A 25,885-nucleotide genomic window follows, 5' to 3' on the forward strand; every position below is an offset into this window, starting at 1 on the left:
CATACTTATATGTCTACCTGCCATCTGTAAGAATCATTAGAGCTAAGTGACAAAAAGGACACATAGTTCAAAGTATGGAAATTAAACAGACGATTGCAGACACTGTGATGTGACATAAAACAACTATAGCACATTGTTTATCTCGTTTACACATGAACAAATGCAGTTTAACTGAATATGAAAATGTTTAGCTGGAGATATTTCGTTACGTTTAATTAAACTCTGATGTCCTCTGAGGAGTTCTTTAGCTTTAGTTACCACATTGACTATATAGCCTACCATATCCTGTAGTTGTTAGCAGTACTCTGACATCTAGTGGGCAATATGAAAAACTGTTCTCACAGGTGTTCCAAGTATTAACACTAGAGTATACAACAACGTGAGCATTACCAGATGAATCTTCTATGTGGCCCAAAGGTACAATTAGCTTTGTGGTTTCCGTTGGTTTTCTGTTTTTATTGAAACACAAAATTATCTAGGATTGCCACAGGGCCCCTCAACAAGACAGGTTGACCAGACATGGTAATTTAATAATGCAGGATCTTTATGCCCCATATCATTTTGCATGTAAGTGCCACAAAACAAATTTGCAATGAATCAAATTACCACAAATCAAATGACATACAATAAATGTGGGGTCTTTGAGGTTTGGACTCTTCCGTCTGCGAGGGAAAAATCTCCGGAACCCTTTGCGTCCTAAGCTTTCGGATTCGTTTGAATGACGGACCATTACAGTCTCACACATATAACTGTCCGTCAAGCAAAGTCGTGGGCTAGCTGAGTCTTTACTTCAAATACGTGTTTTTGTTGCTGCCTGTGTTGTGAATACTTTTGATGGACGGAATAGAACAGAAAGAAACGGAAGAAAATGCGCCCTCAGTCATCGACCGGTATTACACGCGGTGGTACAGAGCAGGTAAATAAAACGTGACTCTTAGGTGGCTAACGTCAGCTAACGTTAGTTGAACGTACTAGCTAAAGGAATGAGAGAGAGCGAAATGTTTGTTTTGGCCAGCATAATTTCATGGATATTGTCACGAATATATTAAAATGAATGTCATTATGTTATTTAGATATGAAGGGGAAACCGTGTGAGGACCACTGCATCCTGCAGCATTCAAACAGGTAACTGTGGTGTGCTAATCATCACCAGGTGGTGATTATTACCCGCTAATCTAATAACCGTTATATTAATAGAATACAGATAATGTTGTAATGCTACCTCTCTTCAGTTGTTCAGTTTCTGTTGAGCTTACTTTGTGTCTTGCCTCAAAATAGGGTTTGTAGTGTGTTTGGGTTAGTGCTGATTTATGTTAATATTAGAAGCACCTTCCATAAATATTTAATCCAGACTAATAAAACAACACAAAGTACAGCTTCAACTTAGCAACAAAGATGGTATCATTACAAGACAGTTTATTGAAAAAGCTGTTCGTCTGGATTCAGTTGTTTTATTTTCTGAATGTTAAGTTTGACACTCCCTATTAAAATGTTAATAGGGAGTATCAAAGTTTTGTGCCACAGTTTTAACTGTATTGCAAACTGACTACAGGAGACTTGCATGGTGATACTGTTACCTGTTGGTATTCCCTTTTTAAAGGCTCACTTTTAAATTTGTGATTGCAGAATATGCGTCGTCACATTAGCAGAGACTCACCCAATCCTTCAGAACGGAAGGACAATCAAGAGCATCAATTATCAGATCAGTAATGGCTGCAGTCGTCTGAACAATAAAGTGTCTGGGAAGTCCAAGCGGGTAAATGAAGCTACAGATGATTTTGGTCAGTGCATGCATTTTTTTTTTCTTCTGTACCTTCGTTTCACACATTTAAATGCCTCTCAATCCATTTTCCCCCCATTATAGGGTGGTCAGTTCCTTACCGATTTCGCACCTCTGTGTAGGATAACATGCACAGATGAAAGTGAATACACAATCTACAGGTGAGAGAACAGTATTGTGTTCTCAGCATACATTCTTCATGCTCGTATGTCATGGTGAATCATACTAATTTATTATCTTTCTTAGCTGCATCCGGGGCCGTCTTCTTGAGGTCAATGAGAATATTTTAGAAAGACCTGCACTTTTGCTGGAAAAGGTAAATGATATATATATATTTTTACAGTATATTTGTGTTTATTATTGTAATAAATAGTGATGCACTTGGGGAAAACAAGTTTGAAATGTTTTTCTTTGTCAAATCTGAACAGCCATTCACTGAAGGATACATCGCTGTCATCCTGCCAAAGTTTGAGGAGAGCAAGAGCATAACGGAGAATCTTCTGAGCAGAGAAGAGTTTGAGAGCATCATCTCCAAACGAAATGATGATGAATCTCAACCCTCTTGACAGGGCTCCACGTTCTGTCCTTGTTAATGCCTGAACTGTTTTGGAAGAGCTCATCTTCCTTCAAATGCCACCAGGTTGGGTAAAAACTGTGGATACTGTCCTGGAACGTGGCAGTTACTTTATGCAAGCATTGCACTGTCTCCACACTATTATACAGTGTTTTTTTATTGTTAAAGAAGGTTTCAGGAAGCACTCTTCTTTAAAGTGCTTTATTTATTGTTTGTTTTTTGTAACTTGAAGAACAAGGAAATGGAGGAAAGCATGACATTATTTGAAAATGTAATTAAATACTTAAAAACCTTAAGTTAGAATTATTTTTGTAGTAATATGTAATATCATTAATAACAAGCAACACTGATTTTAAGAAAAATATTGTTTATTTTTTATGTGTCACTTTTTTAACCTTTCAATTGTCAAAAGAATATTTGATCCAAAACTAGATCTATGATTTCTTCACATCTGTAGAGCCACTACAATACCCAGCATCCTTAGCTGCTCTCACACAGTACAAAGCATCTCTAAAGCTTAATGCATGTTATTCATTTCAGTCATTATTACACCCTCACCTAGTACCAAAGTATATATATTTATATATATGATTCAAGTACCAGATTATACATACCTTATACCATTTAATACATATTGGTCTAATAGGCAGCTTCACAATGATAGTCTTCATAACAAGTACACTTCACGGCTCCATTTGACACAGGTGCCAGTTCAGAATAATCTTTCATTTCTTTTGTGAGGGAAAAAAAGAGTAACAGTTTACACAGAATATGGTTTGATAATACTTGGGACATTATAAAAGTCCTAACTTCCCAAAAGCATCTCAGTGATAAAATGAAGCTTAACCAGCTGATTTTTTTTTTGGAGAAATCACACCCAAATAAAAATGTCTCCAGTAATTAACACTGGAGGACTAAGAGCTTTATATTTCATATGAGTAGCAAGCTGAAGATCATAGCGTCTTCATGAGGACAATCATATTTGGTATTAAATTGTGATTAATTTTTCTTTTTTTGCATTTTGTTACTAACATGGCACATCAGAAATGTTCCATAGGAGATCCTATGAAAGTTAGACATTAATCATATGGCGTGATCAACTCTTAAAATACTTAATTATGCACGTGAGCTGCTGACTACAGTGTCAGTGATCAAGGACAGAATGCACCACTATGGCTAACATTACAACAAGTGTTAACATTACAAGCCTATGGCACATTAACTGTAGGAGACTCGAACACAAGGGGTTTGGTGATAATATCATGCATTGTGGGATTTCAGCCATTTCACTGTTTTTTGTTTGTTTTTTTTTTTTCCATTTGGCTAACATGTGCAACACGTTTACAGTACACCACAGGCTACACGCTTGTTACGCAGAGGCACGTAGTGAAGACAGATGTATGGCTGAGCTGAACATTAAGTGGAGTTCCTTCCTGATTTATGATCAGTTTATCAACTCAATAGCCAGAGAAATGATTAAAGTGATTCCAGAATCAGGCTTGTGCTAGGCCTCTCTGTGAGGAGACTCGCTGCTAATGGCATAGTCTTAGTGTTGGCTGATTGTCTCCATCTTGTGGACTGGGGTGGATCTGGTGCTTCAGGTAACAAGCTACCCTGGGGTAAAACCGCCCCTGGTCACAGAGAGCTTGGATCTGCTTTTTCCTATGTAAACCTTTAAATTTATCATCCAGGCAGCAAATACAAACTCTGACCGACCCAAGGCAACCATCTTCACCCCACAGCTCTGGCCCACTCTGTGGTGGGTGCATGACGATGAGGAGGGGAGGGGGGTAAAGTATTTCCTGGATTATTTGCTCTCCAGTAGGTTGAGACCGGCCATGTGCTGCTCCAAGGATTTGACACCGAAGCCGTTGCTGTTCTTGCTGTTGAGAGCTCCCTCATCTTTGACAGGTGTGGAAGCATCCTGCCTCTCTCTCCAGTCATGTGGGGAACCCAAACTACTCCTCTCTGACTTGTACTGTACATGGACAGAAAATGAATAGTAACCATAGTTAAAGTTACTATAATTAATGTATATGAACATTTTTTACATTAATGGATCACAGACTACATGCAAGTTAAAGGGGTTCCTGGTAGTGAGAGAATTATCACCCGACTGCAGCTTCCCTCCACTGGATGGAGCATTTTAGCATCTTTCAGCTTATCAGTTTGGTTTTAAAGCCGTCAATTTAAATGTCTTGGTTTACTCTCACCGCTCTCATTGCCGCATTTTTAAAAGACGCTGGCAGCTGTTTTCAGTTCGGTTTTCAGTATGGCCGTTTGAATTAATGTTTGAATTCAAAATCTACAGTCTATTAGCGAATCAAGACCATTTGAAGTAGTTCGCTTGAGGTCCAGCAGAGGGCATCCTTAAAATTCACTATCCGTTTGACATATTGCTGCTCTATCGACCTATCAGTAAACTAAGCCAAAAAATAAAAATGGGACTGGACACTAGCTGGCAACGCTGTGCTAATCGAAGCATCTTACTGTCTGTGGAAGCATTTTCTTTCTTCCCTGTAGTTGGCAGAATTACCGACAAAGATGAGGCTGTTTTGCAAACTTTGTAAAAAGTGCTGCTTTACTCTACAATGGATCACAAAGGCCACGACAGTCTTTGAGAGCTCCTCTCCACATTAAAAGGAGCATATTTCAACTACAACATTTCAGAATAAAGTGACATACTGTAGCTTTAAGGTGGTATGTCAACATTTGGTTTACACCTTGTTTCCACTGCCCTCACAAAATCTACTAACTACAGGTTTAATCCTACTTCCTTGGGCTGCATTAACATTTCTGAGCTCTTTTTTATATTTTGGTAGATTTCCATATTAGTGCCATTCATTCAATCATGAGACCTGTTCACCTTTTTGTTGAGCTTGTTACAGAATGGGAGGAGGGAGAGGACCACAGTCAAGATGCCTCTAGTTGTCTGAATGGACGAGTCCACCTAGAGACAAGGAATAAAATTGTACATAACTGCATTAGGGGACAGCGCAATAGATGCAAATGTACAAGTACAAACAAACAACACAGCAGCCTACCGACCACACACACCAGCATCTAAACTGCGTTTGGCATATAAATTAACACTGACACACACTCTGCTGTTGGTGATGAATGATAAAGTGAACATCAGGATGTAGAGACAGAGAGATGGGAGGAAATACATATCAAAGAGACGCTCATTAATCAGCAGAGGAAGCGCTATTCTTCATCCCGTCCTTTTGATTCCAACCTTCGCCTTTATTACAAGGTGACCTAAGGCAGCTCATCCCTGCCCAAGATGCTCATTAATTTCTCATAGACACTCATTAATCTAGCGCCCTGTGTTCAATAATGGCGTTACTCGCAGATCACTCAAAGATTATGCCGTAGCCGGTGATGAAATAACACAGTTCGTCATGCTCTATCGTGTGCTCAGTGCTTCACTCATGCCCCTATGTTGTTGGGGATGTAGTTTTGTTGCTGTCAAAGTTAATTACCCCTTTTGGAGAAAGAAACTGCAGTGAACCTGTTCTGTACACTCTGTGTGATAGTACTCGTGTAGTATCAAACAGAAAAGACTCGGGGCAAAAACAAGTCATTGATTCATTTTCATAACAACTGTACACACAAACAAAGACACAAAAGGGTGTGGGCGTAGTGTGGGTACCTTCTGGAAGGTGGCAGTCTTGCCCTGTACAGGAGTCTTGGCCCCCGTCTGCAGCTGTTGGCATAATGCCACCAATTTCTCCATCTCTGTCATCACCACAGACTTTTCCTCATCAACCAGCTGGAACAGAGAGACAGAGAAAGAGAGGGAGACATCAGAGATGGTTTATGATGGTATTATCCACAGAGACTGGGTTAATATGTACAGACATTGATAGATTCACTGGGCTGGATTTACAATGCTCTTGGTTAAACACAAAAAAATAAATTAAAATGTAGTGTTCCTTGATGTAATCCATCAGCGACAGCCAGGTCATGATCCAGTCTATTATCCATCCGAGTTAATCCCTAGTCACGGGGGCCGTCAAACCATTACAGTTACATGTGTGCAGAACCAAGGCCACAAATGACCTAAAAACACAAGCTCTTTTATTCAGGGTAGTACTATTCATGACTGACAAGAGTACATAAAACCTCTTAAACCTCAATTAAAAATTATTAAGCTCATTTGCATAAATAGCTTCATAATTTTCAATGAGAGCAACACAGGTGTGTTACAAGTGTGTCGAGTGCCAAAGAACTATGGGACTCCATTAGGGCCAGTTTGTTTGATGTAATTAATCAGAAAGCGTGAGGCAAGTTGAAGAGCCAGGCCTCCTGATTATGAATTAGTCCTGGGCGGTCGCAGTCAACTCCCCCACCCCACAATCCCCCCCTGCACAAGTGCACAAGCATACACACCAACAGACACAGCAGTGACAAATGGCAGTCGTTAATGGCTGTCAAAAAGAGCCATGTAATTAAACTTGGAGGACCCGAAGAAGAAGTTGGTGGAGGGCAAGAGGAAGGAAGGCACCGAGGGTACGTTTGTTTGCTGGATCTCAAGTCGGAGGAAAAGAGGATGGTGAAAGTGTGTGACAGCCTTAATTTCCTGCTCTCGCTGTGTGATTTATAAAGGCAGACCTGGCACCATGGCATGCCAGAGTGGTTGATATGGGTGTGTGTGTGTGTGTGTGTGTGAGAGGCGTAACGTGAGTGGGGGCACAGGTGTCTGTGTGTGTGTCTGCAGAAAGATGGGTTTGCAGCTCAACCTGTTTATGAAAATAAACTGTTTTTCTTTTCTTTTTTCATTTTAACCATTATTCACTTCTATGCTGAGTTCTGCAGATCTTCCTATAAGAACACTGTAGTCAGATTCCAGCAGCGAAGCAGGGGTATATATAAAAATAAGTACATTTCTTTCTTTCTTCATTTTTTTGTTTTTAATATTCCCCTGCACTTATTTTTTTTGCTACTTACACAAAAAATTCTCTTTTATAATACACATTAGCTTCCTTTTTGCTAAAGTTGCTTTATGTGCAAAAATGTATGTGTGTGTGTGTGTGTGTGTGTGTGTGTGTGCGCGTGCGCCCAGAGAGTTTGTTTGAGCGAGAGATTTATTGCATTACTCTATACCTGAGTGGAAAAGGTGCGTAGAGATGAGCACAGCTGGAGCCCCTCTTCAGATAGAACCTTAAGAGGGAATCACAAAAAAAAAAAAAAAAGACAAAAAAAATCAAAAAACTTCCACAAATACAAGAAGAACTACATTTAACTTCCACCAGGAAGCCATTCAAGAGCAAAAAAGAACAGTCAGTAAATATCATGAGATTTTACTTTTTCTCTGCCTCTTATCATTACGCCTTCCCGTCCCTTTCCCCTCTCGTTCCTCTCCCTCTCTTATCTCCCCTTCTCACCACGAATGGAATAAATCCTGGCTGACATTTTGGGCCCTGATTCTACAAAGCACTGCACATTATTGGCAGTGATCCCAATTCAATACGATATACCCCTTTGAGCAACCCTGTTTGTTATCACTTCATGTGTCCGAGGAGGCCAGGAATATTACTGCGCCACATTTCCATCATATTGATAAATCCTTGTCCTTCCCTATCAGATCTGAGAGGAAGGTAGTGAATGAAGGGAAACTGGAATTTGCTAACCTATTGATTTGCGAGCCTCTGTATGTCTTTGGTTTAATGAAACAACGGACGTGTGCATTTACAACTTTGATAAAAACAGGAGGAAAAATAGAACAGGAGGTGGAGAGAGGGAGAGATTAGTGGATATGGATGTACATACCTCAGCTTGATGAAAAAGATCTAGTGTTGTTTTCAGCAGCCCCTCCCCTCTATGGAATCAATATGAGAAACAGAGAAAATGAGGAGGGGAAATATGGAAAAATTAATCAGGGCAAAATACCTCCAGAGCAATCAACAAAAACTGTTACTTTGCTGAATCGCAGCAATTTCATTGTCAGAATGAGTCATAGTCATGTCAAGTCTGTCAGTGGCTCAAACCCTGCCTGGTATGTATTGATAGCTGGGGGCTCGAGAATCTCATTAACACTGAGCCTCTAAAGAGATTCATGTGGATACTTAAGAGGCTTTACAATGTTAAGCTCTGAAATGAATGTAACAGCTCAGAAAGCTGCAGATACAAAATCTGAGCGTGTGTGTTTGTGTATTGTGTGGTAACAATAGGCTACCTGGTGAACAGGTACATGTTGTAGGTCATACTGGCCAGACTCTGGCTCTGTCGAACAATATCATGTTCTTGCTCCTCCCACTTCTCCACCTCTGTGTCCACGTCTGATGATAGCAGACGGAGCTCCAGGCCCAGCTTGGCCATGCTTGTCTGCTCCTGCGTGCGCGCGCACACACACACACACACACACACACACACACACAATCACAGAAAGAAACACACATACAAAGTTATTCTATATGGGAAAGACTGAAGTATAATGGATGTCCTTTTACAAATGTATATTAGCAAGCAGGGCTATTTTCATTTGTTAACACACTCAGAACTTCTCTAATCAGCATAATCCTGCTTCCTGTGGTGGTACAGCCTGTGTAAAACTGCTGGCCAGCAAAATTGCAGCCTATTAGAATCCAAACACCATCAATTCTTGAAGCAAGTGACACAAAGTTTCCCGGAGATGAATATACTGCTGTCAGAACAGGGTGCAAGATGTGACGTGATGTATGGCGCTGAAAGCCAGAGGAGTTTATGGTGTATGCTACCTCTGCATCCAACTTGACAGCCTTGGCAGTCTTCAAATTAGTCGAGTGTTTCTGTGGGAAAAGAGAATGGCATTAATAAGAGGATTACACACCATTGTATCATTGCAATATTTATGAGGATGGGTGGTGTAATACTCACCCCGGGTCTGGGAAGTGACAAATAAGATCTTTTGTCTCCTAGGAATAAAGAGTTGTTGTGATTATCTGAACATAAGATTTTTAGTTTAAAAAAAAAAAAAAACATAAAAAAACATAAAATAATAACATCTTATGTTTTGATGATAGCTCAATGATTTAGAGGGAAAATTATACCCTGGTGTTATATCTTTGAATATTGTGTTTAGACATCCAGAGTTTTTCAGACAATTAGGCTGGGAAATTATAGATATTAATTGTTTTGCTTTCATCACTGTCTGCCTTTGACACATTTTTATCTTCCATCATAAACGTGTACAGCACGGTTCATTTCAATCGACTACGGAGACGATAAACTCTCAACTGTCATGTTTATGGGGAAAGATTAAAATAATAAAAGCAATTCTCTCCACAGTGTCCATATAACATTTTAACGGATCATTCGGGCTTCACGGTAATACAACAGTGTGATGGATGTGATCCTTTCACCCACCGAGCTGCACTTTATCTGAGAGTCATATTCGTGAGGGCAGCCATGTCTTGAAAATATGCCGAAACAGCTTCCCCCTGACTTCTCAGACAGTGTGTGAAAGCACATGGTTGTCAGCACTTAAATGCAACACTCCCTCATGCAAACATCTGTGCATACATGGACAAATGTACAGTAGAAACAAATGAACACAGAGTCTCTTAGGCTTGAATAGCTACGTGTACTTTCTGTCTGATTTTATGTCAAACTGCTGCGTTTGTAAGAGGGACTGTCCATGACTTAGGCACTTCAGGCAACTGGCACAATAGTGAAAAGAGCAGAAATACAGAGAAGGAGTGAATGCAAGAGTGTTTAGTGGCATTGACGTTGTTCCTTTCACAAAATACTTCCCACAGTCTGTGATGATTAATTCTATGTTCATGGTGCCTGCCTTGCCTCAACTCTTTAGTTAAAGTTTTTAGGTGCAAAATGATTCACCATGGAGAGAGTGTGATGCTTTCAGGGTAAGATTTCATATGCGCATTTTACCTGTACTCGCTTCTGCTTCTCACTCCTTCCGAAAGACTATGTTTCTCGCATGCGTGCTGTCTGTCTTACCACAGCAACCCAACCAAATGCATCCAAATTGCATTAACTGAACAAAAACACACCTCGCCTGCCTTCAAAGATGTCATTGATCTCTCGCAGCAGCAGGGCCATGTCACAGAGCTGCGACTCCCAGGCCTCGCAGAACACCTCCAGGTTCTCCTTAGCAATCTTACTGGACGGGTGGAGGGCCAGCGTCTGTGCTGCCGAGATGATCTGAGCAAGAGTGGGAAGAATTGCGACAGGGGAAAAGGAATCATTAAATGATGTCTGTCTGTTAGCAGAGATAAAACATTATGCAGGCAAAAGACAGAGGAACAAAATGTGGTGTAATTCTTGCCCAGAAACGGGAAACTAGGACACTGACTGTGGTGATTTTCAGTTCAATCAAATGCAACTAGTGATGTAAATGTAAACTATCTACAACATTTAAAAAAATTAGTGGAAGCTGGTATTCTTCTCAAACTGATAAACAGGTATTTTAACACTAGACAATAACTAAACCTAAGTCATTAATATGTCTGTTAACAATGTTAAAAGCTTTGTAACCCGGTTTTCTTGATGAATAGCAGGCTCCCGTCTCCTTCGTCTGTGGGTAATTAAGTGAGCTACAGTTCTGAGAATAATCTTCTTTAATCAGCACAAGCACAGCAAGACGGTAAAATACCCAACTTCAGTCTCATGGGGCTCACATCAGAGCCTCCACTCCACTGTAGCACTCATTACACCCATTACCGTTAAACTCACAACTGTCCCCAGCAAAACAAATGCAGGTAGGAACTAAAATGACCCCGATGCAGGGGACATAAATGAGCAGCTTAAATGTTACAAAAACAAACAAAACAATTACAATAAAATACCACCTGTTGGAGAAATAATGACAAAACTTAACTCCAAAAGTCGAAAAATAATATTGTGGAATTATTCCAACTAAAAATACAGAATTTCCCATAATATGCAACTAATGTTTAAGCTTGTTCACATCAGTTAAGTTAGTAGGTGCATATTTTCAATTCCATTAACTGACAGAAAAACTGACATGATGTGTATATGTGGGACGGAAGTGCAGCTGTTATAAGTTGTTACATAACTTACATCTTCAATCAAGTCTGATCTCTAGACTGTAAATAAGATTTTAGACAACTGAATTTTGACAAGTATTAAAAAAAACTGATCTCTCACACACAAATCATATGCCCATCCCCTAAAGTGTAGTATTTAATAGCCAATTACCCTCTAAGCCACCCTCTATTACTTTGGGCAGACAGAGAGATATCACCGCCGCCACCCTGTACTGCAGCGTTATTGATTGGTTGACCTTTGAACTTAGGAGCGGAGTCATTACTGCAGAGTCATGCGGGACCTGACATTAGCGCCGCAGGACAGGAACATTCTACATTGCTGGATAATTACTGGCATGGATGGTTTCCAAGAGCAAACATAATTAGATCTGAGATAGGGGGACGAGGTGGACAGCATGTTCTCAGCTATCTTAAAAGGACGGCAGGTGTGGGAGGTAGACAGAGGAGACGTGAGGTAATTTGTCGTTTTCCCCTCCCAACTGTGTACATGTACAACATTACTCAGGTTTGATTTCACTCCCGGACCACCATGAGACCAGTTTGACTTCACTGACATACAATAAAAGTGATGAATCGAACAAAATGGGTCTCAGGTTTCATTAAAGTTAACCTGTACACCTTTTCCCGACTTCTCCTCTTTCCCCTGGTCGCTGCCATTTACACATCAAGTCAATGGGCCATGATATTAAGACTGACCTAAAAACAACAATCCACACAGAAAATGTTTGGAGGATTAATGTTACCTGTGGACCAATGACATGGAAGGTCTCCTCGGCGTGTATACAGGTAATCTCCAGAGGCTCTGTCCCCGACACATGGCACAACAGCCGACAGGTCTGGAATGAAACACAGGAGGGATAAATAGGCTGACTGGAGGTGCTTGGTGAATGGTGCGAGTGGATAATAGTGAATATTTAGGCTGCATCTTTGGGAAAAGGTTTAATAATCTTAATAAAATCGCAACATTTTCCGAAAGAGCAGCTCTACCCTGACACAGTGTCTCTTTTTTAAACTACACTGTCCATTTTGTTTGTTAGGGGCCACTAGTAGAGACATGACAGAGCGTGGTATTTTTCTGCACAATATTTGCATAACAAAACCACATGTTGGCTTTATTTGGCTGAGGTTGAAGTGTACTCTGCATTTTCATTCACCTCCAGTACTGTGTGTTTGCCTGCATAAACAGCTACTTATGCTACAATGCTGGGAGCACAGGAATTTCAATGTGTTTTCAACAACTTTGGAACTCATGACAAACTTTTTCACCCAAAGCCACCTGACTGACGTATGTATGGAGAAATATGATAAAAAAAAAAAAACAACTATCCGTCACTACAGATATCTATTGTTTTGGGTTTTTTTTCTTTACTAGTTGAACACCTCTACTTGGTGACACCACCGTCAACCCTCTCCCAGCCTACCTGCTGCCTTCGCCCCTGTCCCCGCCTACCTCCACCAGCTGCTCCTTCTGCTCGGTGAGCGTGCGCGAATGCTCCGCCACTGCCTCCAGGTTTCCCTCGGCGCCTGCAGCTTTGAGAGCCCGCAGAGGCAACTGCTCTCCGTGAACTTTCAGCAGGTCTGAGGCACGACCAACTGCCACCTTATGGAGCTGGAGGAGGAATCAAAAATGAAATTGTAGAATAAGAATAGGAGGGAGTTCTAGAGGCTGGACAAAGTACAAGAGAAAGAAAGATGAGTGAGAGGCATGAATGAGGGTGGATTTTAAGGAGGCAAAGAAGACAGAAGAAGAGCAGAGCTGACAAGGTAACATAGTTGAGTTGACAGAGAGACAGCAGCAGCAGGTGAGGCGAAAAGTGATGGGGGAGGGGGGGGAGAAAAGCGGGGAGCCAGCTACAGGAGCAGAACAGCAGGTAAGAGACACCCAAGTCAGATCTGTCTGTTTCTGTAACTGAGTACATCTACTCAGACTTGGAGGGCAGACGGGCAGACCAGAGACAGACCGCTGCTCACCTCACGTCTGAGGTCACTGACGCTCTGGCATGTCTTCAGGATGGCCACCTCCATGTCCTCTGTGGCCTCTTTGGCGTGGACGGACTGCTGCTCCAGTGAGACAGAGACAAGACGGAGAGAACAGAGCATGAGACACAATATGGTTTTCCAGTCACACACACACACACACACACACACACACACACACACACACACACACACACACACACACACACACACACACACACACACACACACACACACACACACACACACACACAAAAGACTGGAATGGAAAAGGTATGTCAGAGTCGTAACAGCTTGGTTTTTGACTTTCCAATTACATTTGTGACCCGTTATGTTCCGAAAAGAGAGTCAGGCATTTCAACACGCAATTTTATGTAATCAAAATAAAATGATTTAAACAAATTATGTGATTTAAATATTGTGCAACCATTTTCCAAATTTCAGACTAGTTGGAACAAAAACGCAGCCAAGACAAATATATACTCTGCTAAACCAGCCACAATGAGAATCAAGAGCACAAATTGAAATGGCAGAACACCCATGATTATTTGGACATTCAGAGGCTTTCTCTGCAATTTCAAAACACTGCAGTGTTCTGGTCTTTTCAATTCTCCCAATGACCTTCAATTGCAAGGGCTAGATGAGGCACTACTGTATGTGGCTGCAGTCTATCTGTGTACTGTGAGAAGAAAAAGTTTGTAATGAGGATCTGCAACATAATGACTTGTGTTTCATAAGTCCATCAATTCCGAAGGCCAAGGAGATCCTGCTGAATGGCAACAAGATACAACACTACGTGATGTTTCTCTTTGAGCCAAAGGAGACTGAGTAAAAACTGTTATTCAGGTGGGTTATTATGCTCTGTTGTTCCAGGAGGGATGTGTGTAAAGAAAGCGAGTAGCCAAAGTGAATGACTGAGTGAGCCAGGGAGGGTGTATTAATGTGCGTGGGTCTGTCTGTCTGTCTGTGTAGTATGCTGTGTGTGTGTGTCCTTTGCTATCTCTTTTCTGTATCTTATTATCAGACCTTCCTTTTACAAGTTTCTTATAGATGAGGTACTTATAATTACTCTTCATATGGTAGCATATGTTTTTATGAATATTACTGTAGGTGTGTGTGTGAGTGAGTGCATCTGTGCAAGCTTGTGCCAACATACCGCCTCAATCCAGGCGTGCATCAGCTGCTGGGTGTCCTGGCGCACCAGCTGGCACAAACTTAGGATGGCCTGCCGCTGCTCGTGGCTGGTGTAGGCCGAGTCAGTGAAGTCCTCTGTCCGCTCCACCAGCGCCTCCAGCTGGCTGTCCACGCTCTCGGGTGACATGGAGTACAGGTTCTCCCGCAGGCACTCCACGCCGGACTGCATGAGCGGGGAGGGAGGGAGGGTTAAGAGGAGGAGGAGGAGGAGGAGGAGGAGGAGGAGGAGGAGGGTTGTGGTGAGTGGAAGGAGCATTTGAAAGATGGGCCAGAGGAGACATTGGAAAAGACTGAGGCAGCAACACACACAAGAGCTTTACTAACCAATGTGCTGAAAAACATAATTTACCATCTTATATTTATTAAAGCACTTGATCTCATTCTTAAATGACAAGTAGTGCGGGGTATGGGTTCAGCCTTCGACTCACCTCGGGCCTTCAAAAGGGGCACAATAAATTCTGCAAAACAGCATCTCAAGTACACAACCATAAAAGCTGATGCATTTTGTCTGTTTTATCCTTTTCTTGTCTGTAATTAACAGTAATGGTCTCTGCTTATGTGTGATAAGATGAGGTTTACGTAAGCTTTTAAGTGCCTTTTATTAGAAGCAATAAGTATCTCTAGGTCCTTTCATTAAAATACTTTCTTCTACTTTCCTTTTCAATGGAAAGGACGCCTTCAAAAGTGTTTTTTTTTTTCCCTCCACACATTCATTTCTTTCATTTTCCAGTGCACAAGCAGGAGGGAGAAGATTAGTCAGAGCGATGTAGGTTTAATGGTGATTCACACAACCGTATTAACCGAATTATAAAATAGATACGTCTGGTCCTCTAGTGTTGATTGTCCGAGTCGCATCTGAAGCTGTTACATAAAATTGTGAATTCAAAAATGTTACAGCTTACACCAAAATCGACAGTCATGCAGGGCTAAAGCCTCTCTACAGCCTCATTAATAAAAACAGATTATGTTGCTGTCATTTTCTGATAAAGCTGTGCCACAGTGGTTTTTAAAAACAGCTAAATCAAAAAAGCAGGACACTTTGCCCACAAGAGGACCGTTACTTAACTTTACAGTCCAACAAGTGTCAGACTAGCGTCACTAATCTCAAGCCTTAGCGTAACATACTACATCGACTTCTCCAGTCTCATCTCTGATCTTACCTTGAAGTCCTTGATGCCGTTGTAGATGCTGGCAGGAAGAATCTTGTTCTCCCCGCAGCTCCGTGCCTCAGTGACTATCTCGATGACCTGCTCCAGGGCACAGCGCATTCGGTGGAAAACGGCGTCTTTGTTGATTCGTGCCGACTCGCAATCTGGATGCCTAAGGCAAGTCTTTGGAAGGAATTCAATGTGAAATGTCAAAGCTCATGGCCTCCTATATTCTTTTCAACATCTATCATTTTTAATGTTTTTAAAACCACAATTATTCACTCCCCTTTGGGTTTTTTTTTTTTTATGATTGTGTGACTTGCATATCAACATTGATCACAGTGTGTGAGAAACCTTGAAATTAAATAAACTTGAGAAGGCCTTAAATCTTTAAGCCTGAGATAAACCATGCCCAGAGGTCCACCAGCAGCTTACCTTGGAGGCTGTGAGGAGCATCATGGTGCATTTCTCCAGCACCGCTCTGGCTGCTGCCATCCGTGCTTTCTTCTTCTCATCCTTCAAGTCCTACAGTGCATGCACGCGCACACACACACACACACACACACACACACACACACACACACCAGATGGTAATGGGTGGCTTTACTCCAGTTACAACTTCTTAGAACTCTCAGGGTGTCCGAAGGACATGAAGCATCAAAATTATTCAGCAAATCTCTTTCATGCTGGTATGAAGGGACACACAAATGTGATAGATTCTTCTCCAAGTGCACGCGCGCACACACACACACACACACACACACACACACACACACACACACACACACACACGAAACCTCCTGCGTTAATTGTCATCTAATAAAAAGAGACACTACCAGAATAGGAAAGAAGATACAGTGTGTATGACCTGCTGCATTGCTCTCCCTGTACTCCAAACAGAAATAGACAGCTCGAATTAGGTAGATACGGGATTTGGATAAGGCAGCTGAATCAACTCCTCTCCCGGCACTTCGCCATAGATTACAAAGACGACGTGATTATCCGTCATTATTTTTGCCTCTGTGCTCGCCTGGCTTCAATAGATGGAGATGGTAGATTTTCTAAAGGACTGTGTGCTTGTGCTTGTGCGTGCATGGGAGCGCATGAGTGGGAGTGAATACAATAAAAATAAATAAAAAAATAAAAAAAGATAAAGAAAACAGGGTGGCAAATGAGGAGCGAGAGAGCATTAGCTGCAATGAGGAGCGTTGGAGAGAGACGTGATGTGTGTGTCAAAACACGAACCCAGATGAAATTCAGAAAGAGGGATGGTCGATCCTCCCTCCCTGTCTAGATATCGCAGCCGTTGCACTTTACATCAGCTTCTGCAGGCAAAGCGCTTTAGCTGCAGAGGCTGAATGTATGCATCAAAGTAGGATTAGCAGCCTTTGACAGTAGAAAGTTAGAACCCCTAAGTTTGACTGTTTTTCTGAAGGTGTGAGCAGAAGTTTTGTTGCAAATTTGCTACAAATACATTGCAGAAAGAATGGATGGCGGAAAGCATAGGTCAGTTCATATCAACACTGAATCGTGATGTAAACATGTCTTTGTGTACTATGAGTCACAACAGACCTGGGCATTTCTTCTACGGACTGAGAAAAAAAAAAAAAAAAAGTAAAAAAAGAATAGATACAGAGAGAAATGAGGAAACTTTGCAGAAAAGACTTTGAGGAAAGCTTGTTACCTCATTGTTTGATGTTTTGGGAAGCGTAAATATTTGACGCTTGAATTATTGATTTGTTCTGAGTTTGACTGCACATTCATAGTGCACGTTCTGCAGGATTCGCAGTCTAATTCCACCACCTGTTTGTACATTCAGAACACCATATTTATAAAATCACTGCTTGTTAGGAGATTACATTTATATGAATAAACAAACCGTGTTCGGTGTTGCAGAAACAAAGAGAGACAAATTACTGCATGTTCATAAGCCACACCATATTCCATATGCAGCTTTTTGCCAAGATAGACCACATACACATTTCACTTACTGAGAGATATTCAAAGCGGGCTGATGGCACCGACACTCTTGAAACAGAAAAGCAGAGATATGGTTTCTTCACATGCTACTCACGTTCTGTCTGTCTCCTGTGAGGTGGGCAAACTCCACCATCTCATTGCCAAACTGGCTGAAAATCTGTACAAATTCCTGGAAGGTGCTGACTCTTTCCAGATGGTCGAGGGTAACCAGGACCTGAGAGGAGTGACAAGATCAGAGTGGTACGGTGAAAGGCAACATATGGTTCGTGTTCTTCTACTCCTTCCACCGTAATGACCTACTTCTGATGTGTGTGGAATATCTGAAGGAAGTGTGAAAACATCCGAGAACTTCATAAACCGCGTTTATATCCCAAAAGCAAATCCTTACCTTACATCAGAACCAAGAACAACGTTTACTGGACTCATGATGTGTCATCTATTTCAATGTTTTTACATTGATTCTATTTCTGTTTTAATTTCAGGGCTCCCTATGTGGTATTAATGGATCAATCTGATGTAGTTATATCAGTGATATCCTTAAAATAAAACCAGCAAATTAAGTAGTTCCTAACCTGCATTTTAGTTAATAGCAGTCCATGTAGCTACTAATTTAGCTGCTGGGGGTAGGCTAGCTGGCAGCGCTAACGCAGCAGCTTTTATCCAAGCCAGACAAAAGAGGAGGAAGAGATGTAATTGTGTTTGCCAGTAATGGGGAACAGGGGGCTGTCGACTGCCTGTCCAAACGAGGCTAACCAGTCATGATTAAGCCCCCTGTTTCCATTCTTGGCTCAGTCTACAGCTACATCCATATCACACTGTCTGGCTAAGAGCATAGCCAGGTACGATGGAGAGAGACTAACTCTGGCTCTGTGTTTTTATGCGGTCGCTAAATGTGCTGCTTTCCTTCAATTACCTCCAGAGTACTCCTTCAGAGAGCCAGTGCTTATCTGTTAGGAAATAAAGAACTCAGTATGGAGTTTACTAAGGTGTGTGTGTGTATTTGTGTGTGGATCACTATGTGTGTCTGTGTGTGTGTGTGTGTGTGTGTGTGTGTGTGTGTGTGTGTGTGTGTGTGTGTGTGTGTGTGTGTGTGTGAGAGAGAGAGACTATGCAAGACAGTTTATGCATATGTCATCTTATATTTGAATGTCTCACCTTGTTCCGTGACGTGATTATCTGTTTGATGACGATGCGGTCAGCTAGGACCAGGACTTTAGTGACTGAAGAGAGGAGCAAGCGTGCAGCCTTCACCATCCCTGTCCTATCGCTGAACACAGTGACACGTCCGTCTGTCTGGGACGGCAAGGCTGATCCCACATCTGTCAGCTGGGCTATGGCATCACCTGAAAGAGGGGAGAGAAAGCAATGGCTTTTGTGGAGTCGTACTATGTAGAGAAAAGAACAATGCGAATCAGCCAGATGAGATCAGTCGGCAGAAGAAGCTCGTTATTTCCTGAATAAACTCATGGGTGAGAGGGAGTGCAGTTTCTGTGCAAAAAAAAAAAAAAGAGTACATTTGACACGGCTGGGGAAAATGACTTTTTGTTAGGCTTGGAGATCTTCTGGCTAACTGTCAGACAACTCAGAAAGAGTCTTCTCCCAGTTGGGGATGCAGACCCAGAACATGCTGGAGGGTTTACATATTCCATCTGGCCTGGGAGCGCCTTGGGATCCCCCAGAAAGAGCTGCAGGACACGGCTGGGCAGAAGGACCTCTAGGCTACTTCGCTTTGCCTGCTGCCATCGAGATGTGGACCCAGATAAGAGGCAGAAAATGGAATGATGTGTGTGTGTGTGTGTGTGTGTGTGTGTGTGTGTGTGTGTGTGTGTGTGTCTACTATGACATAATGTTCTTCCACTCTGCCAATCTTCACCTCTGGGAGAACATATTGTCCTGGACAGAAAGAAGCTCAATGGGCCTATATTAGGCACAGTGGTATGATGGTTTTGCCAACCTAACCCTAACCCAAACACTTGTGTGGCATGCTTGGTGGGTGGTGTGAGCCATTCCTGGGGGAGACAACTTAGGTCCTCAAACAAACTTGGCGAACATGCCAGAGCAAACTCGTACATACACGGAATATGCAAATGCAAAAATATTCTTACAGAGTCAAAGTTTCCCTTTTTCTCTCTTTCTAACCTGCTCATATTAGCCCCAATATGGGAAGAATGCAAGGTCTTTTTTTAGGCTGGAAATCCATCACCAGAATAGACCCTATCAAGAGAAAAATGTCCAGAGTTAAGAGCGAGAGGGAGGAGGAGAGAAATCTCAGAAGAGGAGCTCAGAAAGGAGGGGGAAGGGGAAGATAGGTCTCTATCGGGTCATGCAGCTTGGCTGTCTATTTAGTTTGGCTGGTCCTTTAAAAGAAGCAGCGCAGACAAACTGATTGCATCCGACAGGCTGCTTTTCAGTGCCAGCTCCGCTAACCAGTTAAAACATCGAGGCCTGGCTCACAAAGAATGCTGCACAACCCCCATGACACTAGTGGGGTGGAAAGCAGAGGCCAGTTCGCCCCTCTCCAAAAAGCCGCCTTCAATCCCAGAATATAAATTGTAAGGATTATGGATTCTCATGACCTTAAATCACACTGGTCCCGTAGTTATTGTGCACATGTTCACATAACCTTTGTATCTTCTTTTCACTATAAAAATATATTTGATTGTGTATTGGTAAAGCGATTGGAGTCTTATTCCTTTTTTACTTATCCGTTTCCCCCATACCTGTAAATTTACCTGTTTACATGTACGTAAACACTCACATAATATATCGGCTATGAATTTATTTTAATCCTAACCATCGTCTTGGGCACTGTGAATCTTTCTGAAGGAGAAAGAGCAAGGAAGATAGAAAGCACACAAATGTGAGAATGACACTCAGAGACTGAGTGAAAGAGACAGAGACAGAGATCCAACACAGATTGCCTTCACTGACCTGCCTCATTGGATCTCTCCACCGCTCCGATGATGGGTAGCATCTAATTAAACTAGTGCTTTCAGCCTGCCTTTATTTCATTCATTATAGCGCACAAGGCTGAAGCCTGCCTGATTAAACTCTCCCTGCGGCTAGGTATTAGAGAAAATGTCAATCCTTCACTAACTAGCCCTTCTCTCTCTCTCCCGGAGACTTAAAGAATTTTAAAAGACTTTCTTTTTTATCCCTGAAGATGTCTCCATCTTTTTCTTCTTTTTTTTTTTTTTTTTTTTTAAATATGGACACAGACGAGACAAAAAGTTCTTCTTTTCTTTTAAATCAGGGAGCAGTTGTACAGTGTCTGTCAGTAGAAGTGCAAGGGAAAACTGTGAAAACACCTCCCTAAGAGGAAAAGTGAGAACTGGAATAAATTAGTCACAGTGGGTAACACACAACCAGACATTTGCACGCACACACACACACACACACTTCACTTGGCCTCACCTACACACACACACACACACACACACACACACATTAACATGCACGTTTTCTCATCAGTCTATTCTCCTCCTCCCACCAGCACTCTCTTTGTCTGAGTTTTAGCCGTCTTTACAAATCAGCACTGTGTGAGGATTAAACGCTTTGCTACACAAACTAACCCCCCCCCCACACACACACACACCCCACTCCCCAAAACATAAACCTATTATCACGGTGTTGTGTCTAAATTCTTATCCAGTGTGATATGTTTCCGGTCTGCTCTGTAGAAGGCTAAATGAGGTCCTTGTTTTGCCTGATAACAAATAAGTTGCCAACTATAAAGAAGTGATTCCTCGAGCAAGAGGTGTCAAACATCTAAACACAGTTGTGAGAAAGTTTAGACGGACGGGAGGATACGGGGGTGATGTGTCGTGAGTGTGTATTTTTAGACAGCATCTAAACAGAAAATGTTACAAGAAGTAGTAGTAGTAACACTAGTCAAAAAAAATTTCACCTGTTCTCTCTCGGGTTCAGTAAAAGCTGACAGTCCAATGAGAGTGATCCACACAGGTTGTCACCGTTTCCACCAACCCCAAAAAAACTCTCTGTACCTCTTTGTCTCTCTCCGTTTGTGAACTCGATATATGCATCCATGCAGATTATCTGTTCTGTTCTGCAGCCTCGTGCAGTCCATGTCAGGGGAGAGGCACGCTGCACCCTGGACCAGATTGCCATTCTTCCCCCTACCTTGGATGTTTTAGTGCAGGTAGGAAACTGCAGAAATGAAGTTTAAAAGTCCACACTAAAAGGCACAGCCACCCAGAAGATTCAAACCCTGGAGAAAATAAGTCCTGGCCTCAGGTTGAGAAACACTTCTCCATTTTACACAGAAGAAATCTATGAAGCAGTGAATATTGGGAAAACTACGACTGCCTCAATTTTGCCGACAGCCTGATGCTGAGACCTTTCTATCAGAATCTATTATGCGGTGCTTTCCAACCCAGTGCAGACACATTCATTCCCTCATTCCTCACAGCACCCTTGGGTGAAGAAGCATTTTTTTCCCCCCAACCTTTACTACCAACCTAATAACAACAATGTCTTTAGAGCACTCTGAAGGTCCTCTGGTGTAACACTGTTTGACAGCCGGGCTGTCCAGACTAATCGAAATTTGCTAAAATCTGATAACACTGCAAAGCCTGAAGGTGATGCCTGACGCTTTATGAAAATGTCACAGTTTGTCTAAGCAAATAAGCAATGATGAGGAGACAATAACTTAGGTCTTAATGGCTGACCACCAACTCCCTCAGCGGCAATCTCTGAACAGCATAAAGCCGTGGACATGCTTACGAGGGCAAGACACAGTAGCCACTCTGAAGAAGCCTTTATGATGAAGAACCCTCACATTAGTTTTACAGCATAAATTTGTGACCACAAAATAAGAGCCACCCCTGTCTCGTCCAAAAGAGAAACACTTGACGATGTGTTAAAGTTTAAGTGCAGCAATTCAGAGAAATGTCAAGTACATAATGAGATCCAGCCAAAGCGGCCTACCTGCTCTGCGTGCCTCGAAGCAGGCTTGACCCATCTCATCCTTCAGCTCCTGGTTCTCTGTGGCGATGGCTTCCCCGACGGCAACGAAACGTCCCACTGCCACGCTCACCGCCTGGCCCACCCTGTGTATGGCTGCCAGGGTGCGCTCGGACTTCTTTGGCTTGTCTTTATGGTTGATCAGAGTGGTGATCTGCAGGAATGTGTGGTGGAGGAAGAAAAGGGAAAAGCAGAATGTTATTTGTGAAGGAGGACAATTACTAATTACCCTTTATTTTTTTTAAAACATAAAATGTTAAATTTCTTTTACTGGCAAGTTTCACTGCAAATCTGCTGGTAGGTTTCCAAACAGACAGTCTAAAAAATAATGCCCTACAGCTCTAGACTATAATTATGCTAAACTAACAATTATTTTTCTTATAGATGAATCATCTGCTTGTTTTTTTTTTTTTTTTTTTTTTTTTTATTTATTTACCATTTCAAAATGAAGTCTATAAAATGCGTGACAAGACTAAAAAAAAATCAAATTTCCTAGGGCCCACAGTCTTTAATTTGCATGTTTTCTTACACCCAACAATCCAAAAACCAACGACAACACAAAACTGAGAAAAACAGAAGAGCCTCACATTTATGAGTCTGGAACCAGACAATGTTTGATGATTAAACAATTAATTGATCATCAAAACAGGCCAACTGACTCATTATTTCAGCATCAATGAAATGCTAAAATTTCACAGAGGAAGTAAAAAGTAAAACAGTCGAGCATCTCTGGCATTCTCTGTTGTACCTGGCATAGTTAAGTAATGTCTAACAACTTATCCACTGACCCGTCTAAGCCTGCAGGGAAGATAAGTGAACACACAAGTTGCGCAGTCTCAAACTAGTGAAAGTATGCTGCGATATCCAAACAACATTTTTGATAAGGGAGTATATTGAGTCTGGAGCACGTTCTTCCTTTGCTTATCTGGAGAGAGGAGTTTCCTGCCAGCACATCTAACAAGTGGACATAACATTTTTGGGATACAGCGCGCGGATAATCGACTAATCAGAGAGAAAACATCACCTGCACAATATTTCGTGAAATGCGAAAGAGGAACAGCAACAGACAGAGCAGATGGGAAAGGAACGCATGTCCTGTTTGACATATACAAGACAAGTCCACCCGCTGGGTACACAGAAACACACACACACACACACACACACACACACACACACACACACACACACACACACACACACACACACACGAAACTCAGGCGGGGCTTCTTAGTGATAATTGAGGGTGTCAATTATGTATGGGTACAGCCAATTATCATCAATTATTTATTGATTGCTTCCACTCTCTCCAGCTGTTATCATTGTGTGTGTGTGTGTGTGTGTGTGTGTGTGTGTGTGTGTGCGCCTGCCTGCATGTGTGTGTCAAACCTTTTAGGTCAAGCAATGGTGGGTGGTGATTTTAATTGGTCCACAGCTACAGGTGGTCCAAGTGGGGAATCTTTTCCAGTAAAGTCTTTGTGGGCTACAAAACGCACACTGGTTCTGCTGATCTCAGACGGTTGTTTGAATGAGCAGCATCCCCACACATGAATGCAACACACATTTAACACATTTAATCCCCAGATGTTTGTGGAAAGGGGACAGGATAGTTACAGATCAGCTACCCTGATCAGCTACACAAAAAGGCCAGGATTGTCTCCAAGCAACTGTCATTATTTAGCATGCCTCCACAAGACACTGATATTATTCCAAAACATAGTTAGTAGTTGCTCGACACACGGTTTCGTTCGTGAATATTTATGTTTTCAAAATGTCCAAAAGTCGGACCATGAACCTCCAACCATCGCCTCCTTACTGTGAGAACCACAATGCTAAAGCTTGAATTAGGCCGAGTCAGCAATCTTCCTGAGCCGCTGCCCTGTGAGACATGACCCACATTAATACTGTACATCACACGTCGTCCTCGCTGACAGTCTTGTCAAGTATCTCTGAGTTGCAAAGTTTTGCTGACCGATTTTATTATGTGCGGAGGAATTTCAATATTTTTATTTTCCGATCTTCCATCTTCAAATGGCTGGGAAATTTGAAAAATAACTGGGACTGAGTGAAAAAAACAAAAAAACATGCTGCCTGGTTTGGCATGAATTCTGCACAACAGAAAAATGTAGCTTCTCAAATGTAAGGATTTGCTGCTTTTCTTTGTGTTATGTGGCAGTAAATTAAAAATCTTTAGTTTTTGAACTGTTGGTTGGAAAAAACAAGCAAACTGACGACATCAGCATGAACTCTTAAGAAACTGAATTCCATTTTGTTTCAGAATTTTTAACACATTACAGATGATTAATTGATTTTTTATAATTATATATAAAACAATCTGCAAATAATTGATAGTGAAAACAATTGTTAGTTGCAGCCCTTCTTAAACCCATTGTACAACGAAGGTGATATCTTTATTCTGTGATGAAGTTCCAATGGCGGTTTGGTTTAGTCATGAAAACCCATTTATAGCACTCATCGTGGATTTATCAAACATCCAGGCCCTACTGTTCTTTTCTATAAAATTACATTAACTGTCAAGCATTGACTTCTGTGTGCATGAAAAAAGACGCCTGAGGAAAAGAGGAGATAAAGAAAAAGTTGAGACGTACAGGGTGAAAAGAAAATATAGAAAAAGAAAAACTAAAGAAGCAAATAAAGCTGGGTGTTTGATTCAACTTCACTTATTTATCAAATCACACATCCAACAAAAAGAAAAAGAAGAGTGCTCAGAAGCATGATGAAACACTGGAGCTGTGAGAATATACGAGTATATGTCAGTATCAGATTGTAAACTGCACTGGCTGCTCTGGCGAGAAGTTGCTTAAGTACTACAACCCTGCTGCTCTCCCTCTTTACTCCTCTCCACAGCTCTGTCAGTATCCATCTGACTATGTCGCCATTTTTCTCTCTAGTGTTAAAATCAGTTGTGCAAGTTTCCTCCTGCTCTCCTTTCTCTGACAGACTATTGTTCTGTAGCGAGATCATGAACCTGAAAGTGCTCACGAGGCAGTTCTATTGGTCTGCTCGCTTAATGTATCACTCTATCTTTATTATCTCAGTATACGAGCTACCCTTCCTGCGAGCCCGGCCTTTTTTTTCATCCACACAGAGGAGGATACTGCTTAGAAAACACCCAACACCGGCTGGCTGGACATTATGTGGTCTAATAGAAGGAATTGGGCACTGTGAAACATGATTCACGCATTCATAATAAAAGAAAGGTTTATTGTCAGGTGGC

General features: G+C 41.8%; 2 protein-coding genes across 3 annotated transcripts in view; one reads left to right on the plus strand and one right to left on the minus strand.

The window, feature by feature from the left end:
• The first annotated feature begins 722 nt into the window (after positions 1–722).
• On the plus strand, positions 723–2,650 carry abitram (actin binding transcription modulator). The gene is made up of 6 exons (XM_023412174.2): positions 723–916; positions 1,074–1,125; positions 1,627–1,756; positions 1,865–1,941; positions 2,027–2,096; positions 2,209–2,650. Exons 1-6 carry the CDS (start codon positions 835–837, stop codon positions 2,344–2,346), a joined length of 549 nt encoding a protein of 182 aa, XP_023267942.1. The 5' UTR covers positions 723–834; the 3' UTR covers positions 2,347–2,650.
• Positions 2,651–2,704: 54 nt separating this feature from the next.
• Positions 2,705–25,885, minus strand: part of ctnnal1 (catenin (cadherin-associated protein), alpha-like 1) — a 47,617-nt gene continuing 24,436 nt past the window's right edge. For both annotated transcript variants that reach the window (XM_087175572.1, XM_023412172.2), the window contains 18 exons: positions 22,615–22,804; positions 18,823–19,010; positions 17,762–17,881; positions 16,123–16,212; positions 15,700–15,870; positions 14,502–14,702; positions 13,340–13,426; positions 12,819–12,977; positions 12,112–12,204; positions 10,352–10,502; positions 9,216–9,253; positions 9,077–9,127; positions 8,536–8,690; positions 8,130–8,178; positions 7,464–7,520; positions 6,010–6,129; positions 5,221–5,304; positions 2,705–4,332 (listed from right to left, as the gene is read on the minus strand). In XM_087175572.1, coding sequence (XP_087031698.1) covers positions 4,162–4,332; positions 5,221–5,304; positions 6,010–6,129; positions 7,464–7,520; positions 8,130–8,178; positions 8,536–8,690; positions 9,077–9,127; positions 9,216–9,253; positions 10,352–10,502; positions 12,112–12,204; positions 12,819–12,977; positions 13,340–13,426; positions 14,502–14,702; positions 15,700–15,870; positions 16,123–16,212; positions 17,762–17,881; positions 18,823–19,010; positions 22,615–22,804 — 2,175 coding nt within the window. In that variant the 3' untranslated portion in view covers positions 2,705–4,161. The remainder of the gene's footprint in view (positions 4,333–5,220; positions 5,305–6,009; positions 6,130–7,463; positions 7,521–8,129; positions 8,179–8,535; positions 8,691–9,076; positions 9,128–9,215; positions 9,254–10,351; positions 10,503–12,111; positions 12,205–12,818; positions 12,978–13,339; positions 13,427–14,501; positions 14,703–15,699; positions 15,871–16,122; positions 16,213–17,761; positions 17,882–18,822; positions 19,011–22,614; positions 22,805–25,885) is intronic.

Source organism: Seriola lalandi, unplaced genomic scaffold (assembly GCF_002814215.2).
Source record: "Seriola lalandi dorsalis isolate HSWRI2012SDOR001 ecotype SW California unplaced genomic scaffold, Sedor1 jcf7180002054476, whole genome shotgun sequence".
Classification (NCBI taxonomy): Eukaryota; Metazoa; Chordata; class Actinopteri; order Carangiformes; family Carangidae; genus Seriola; species Seriola lalandi.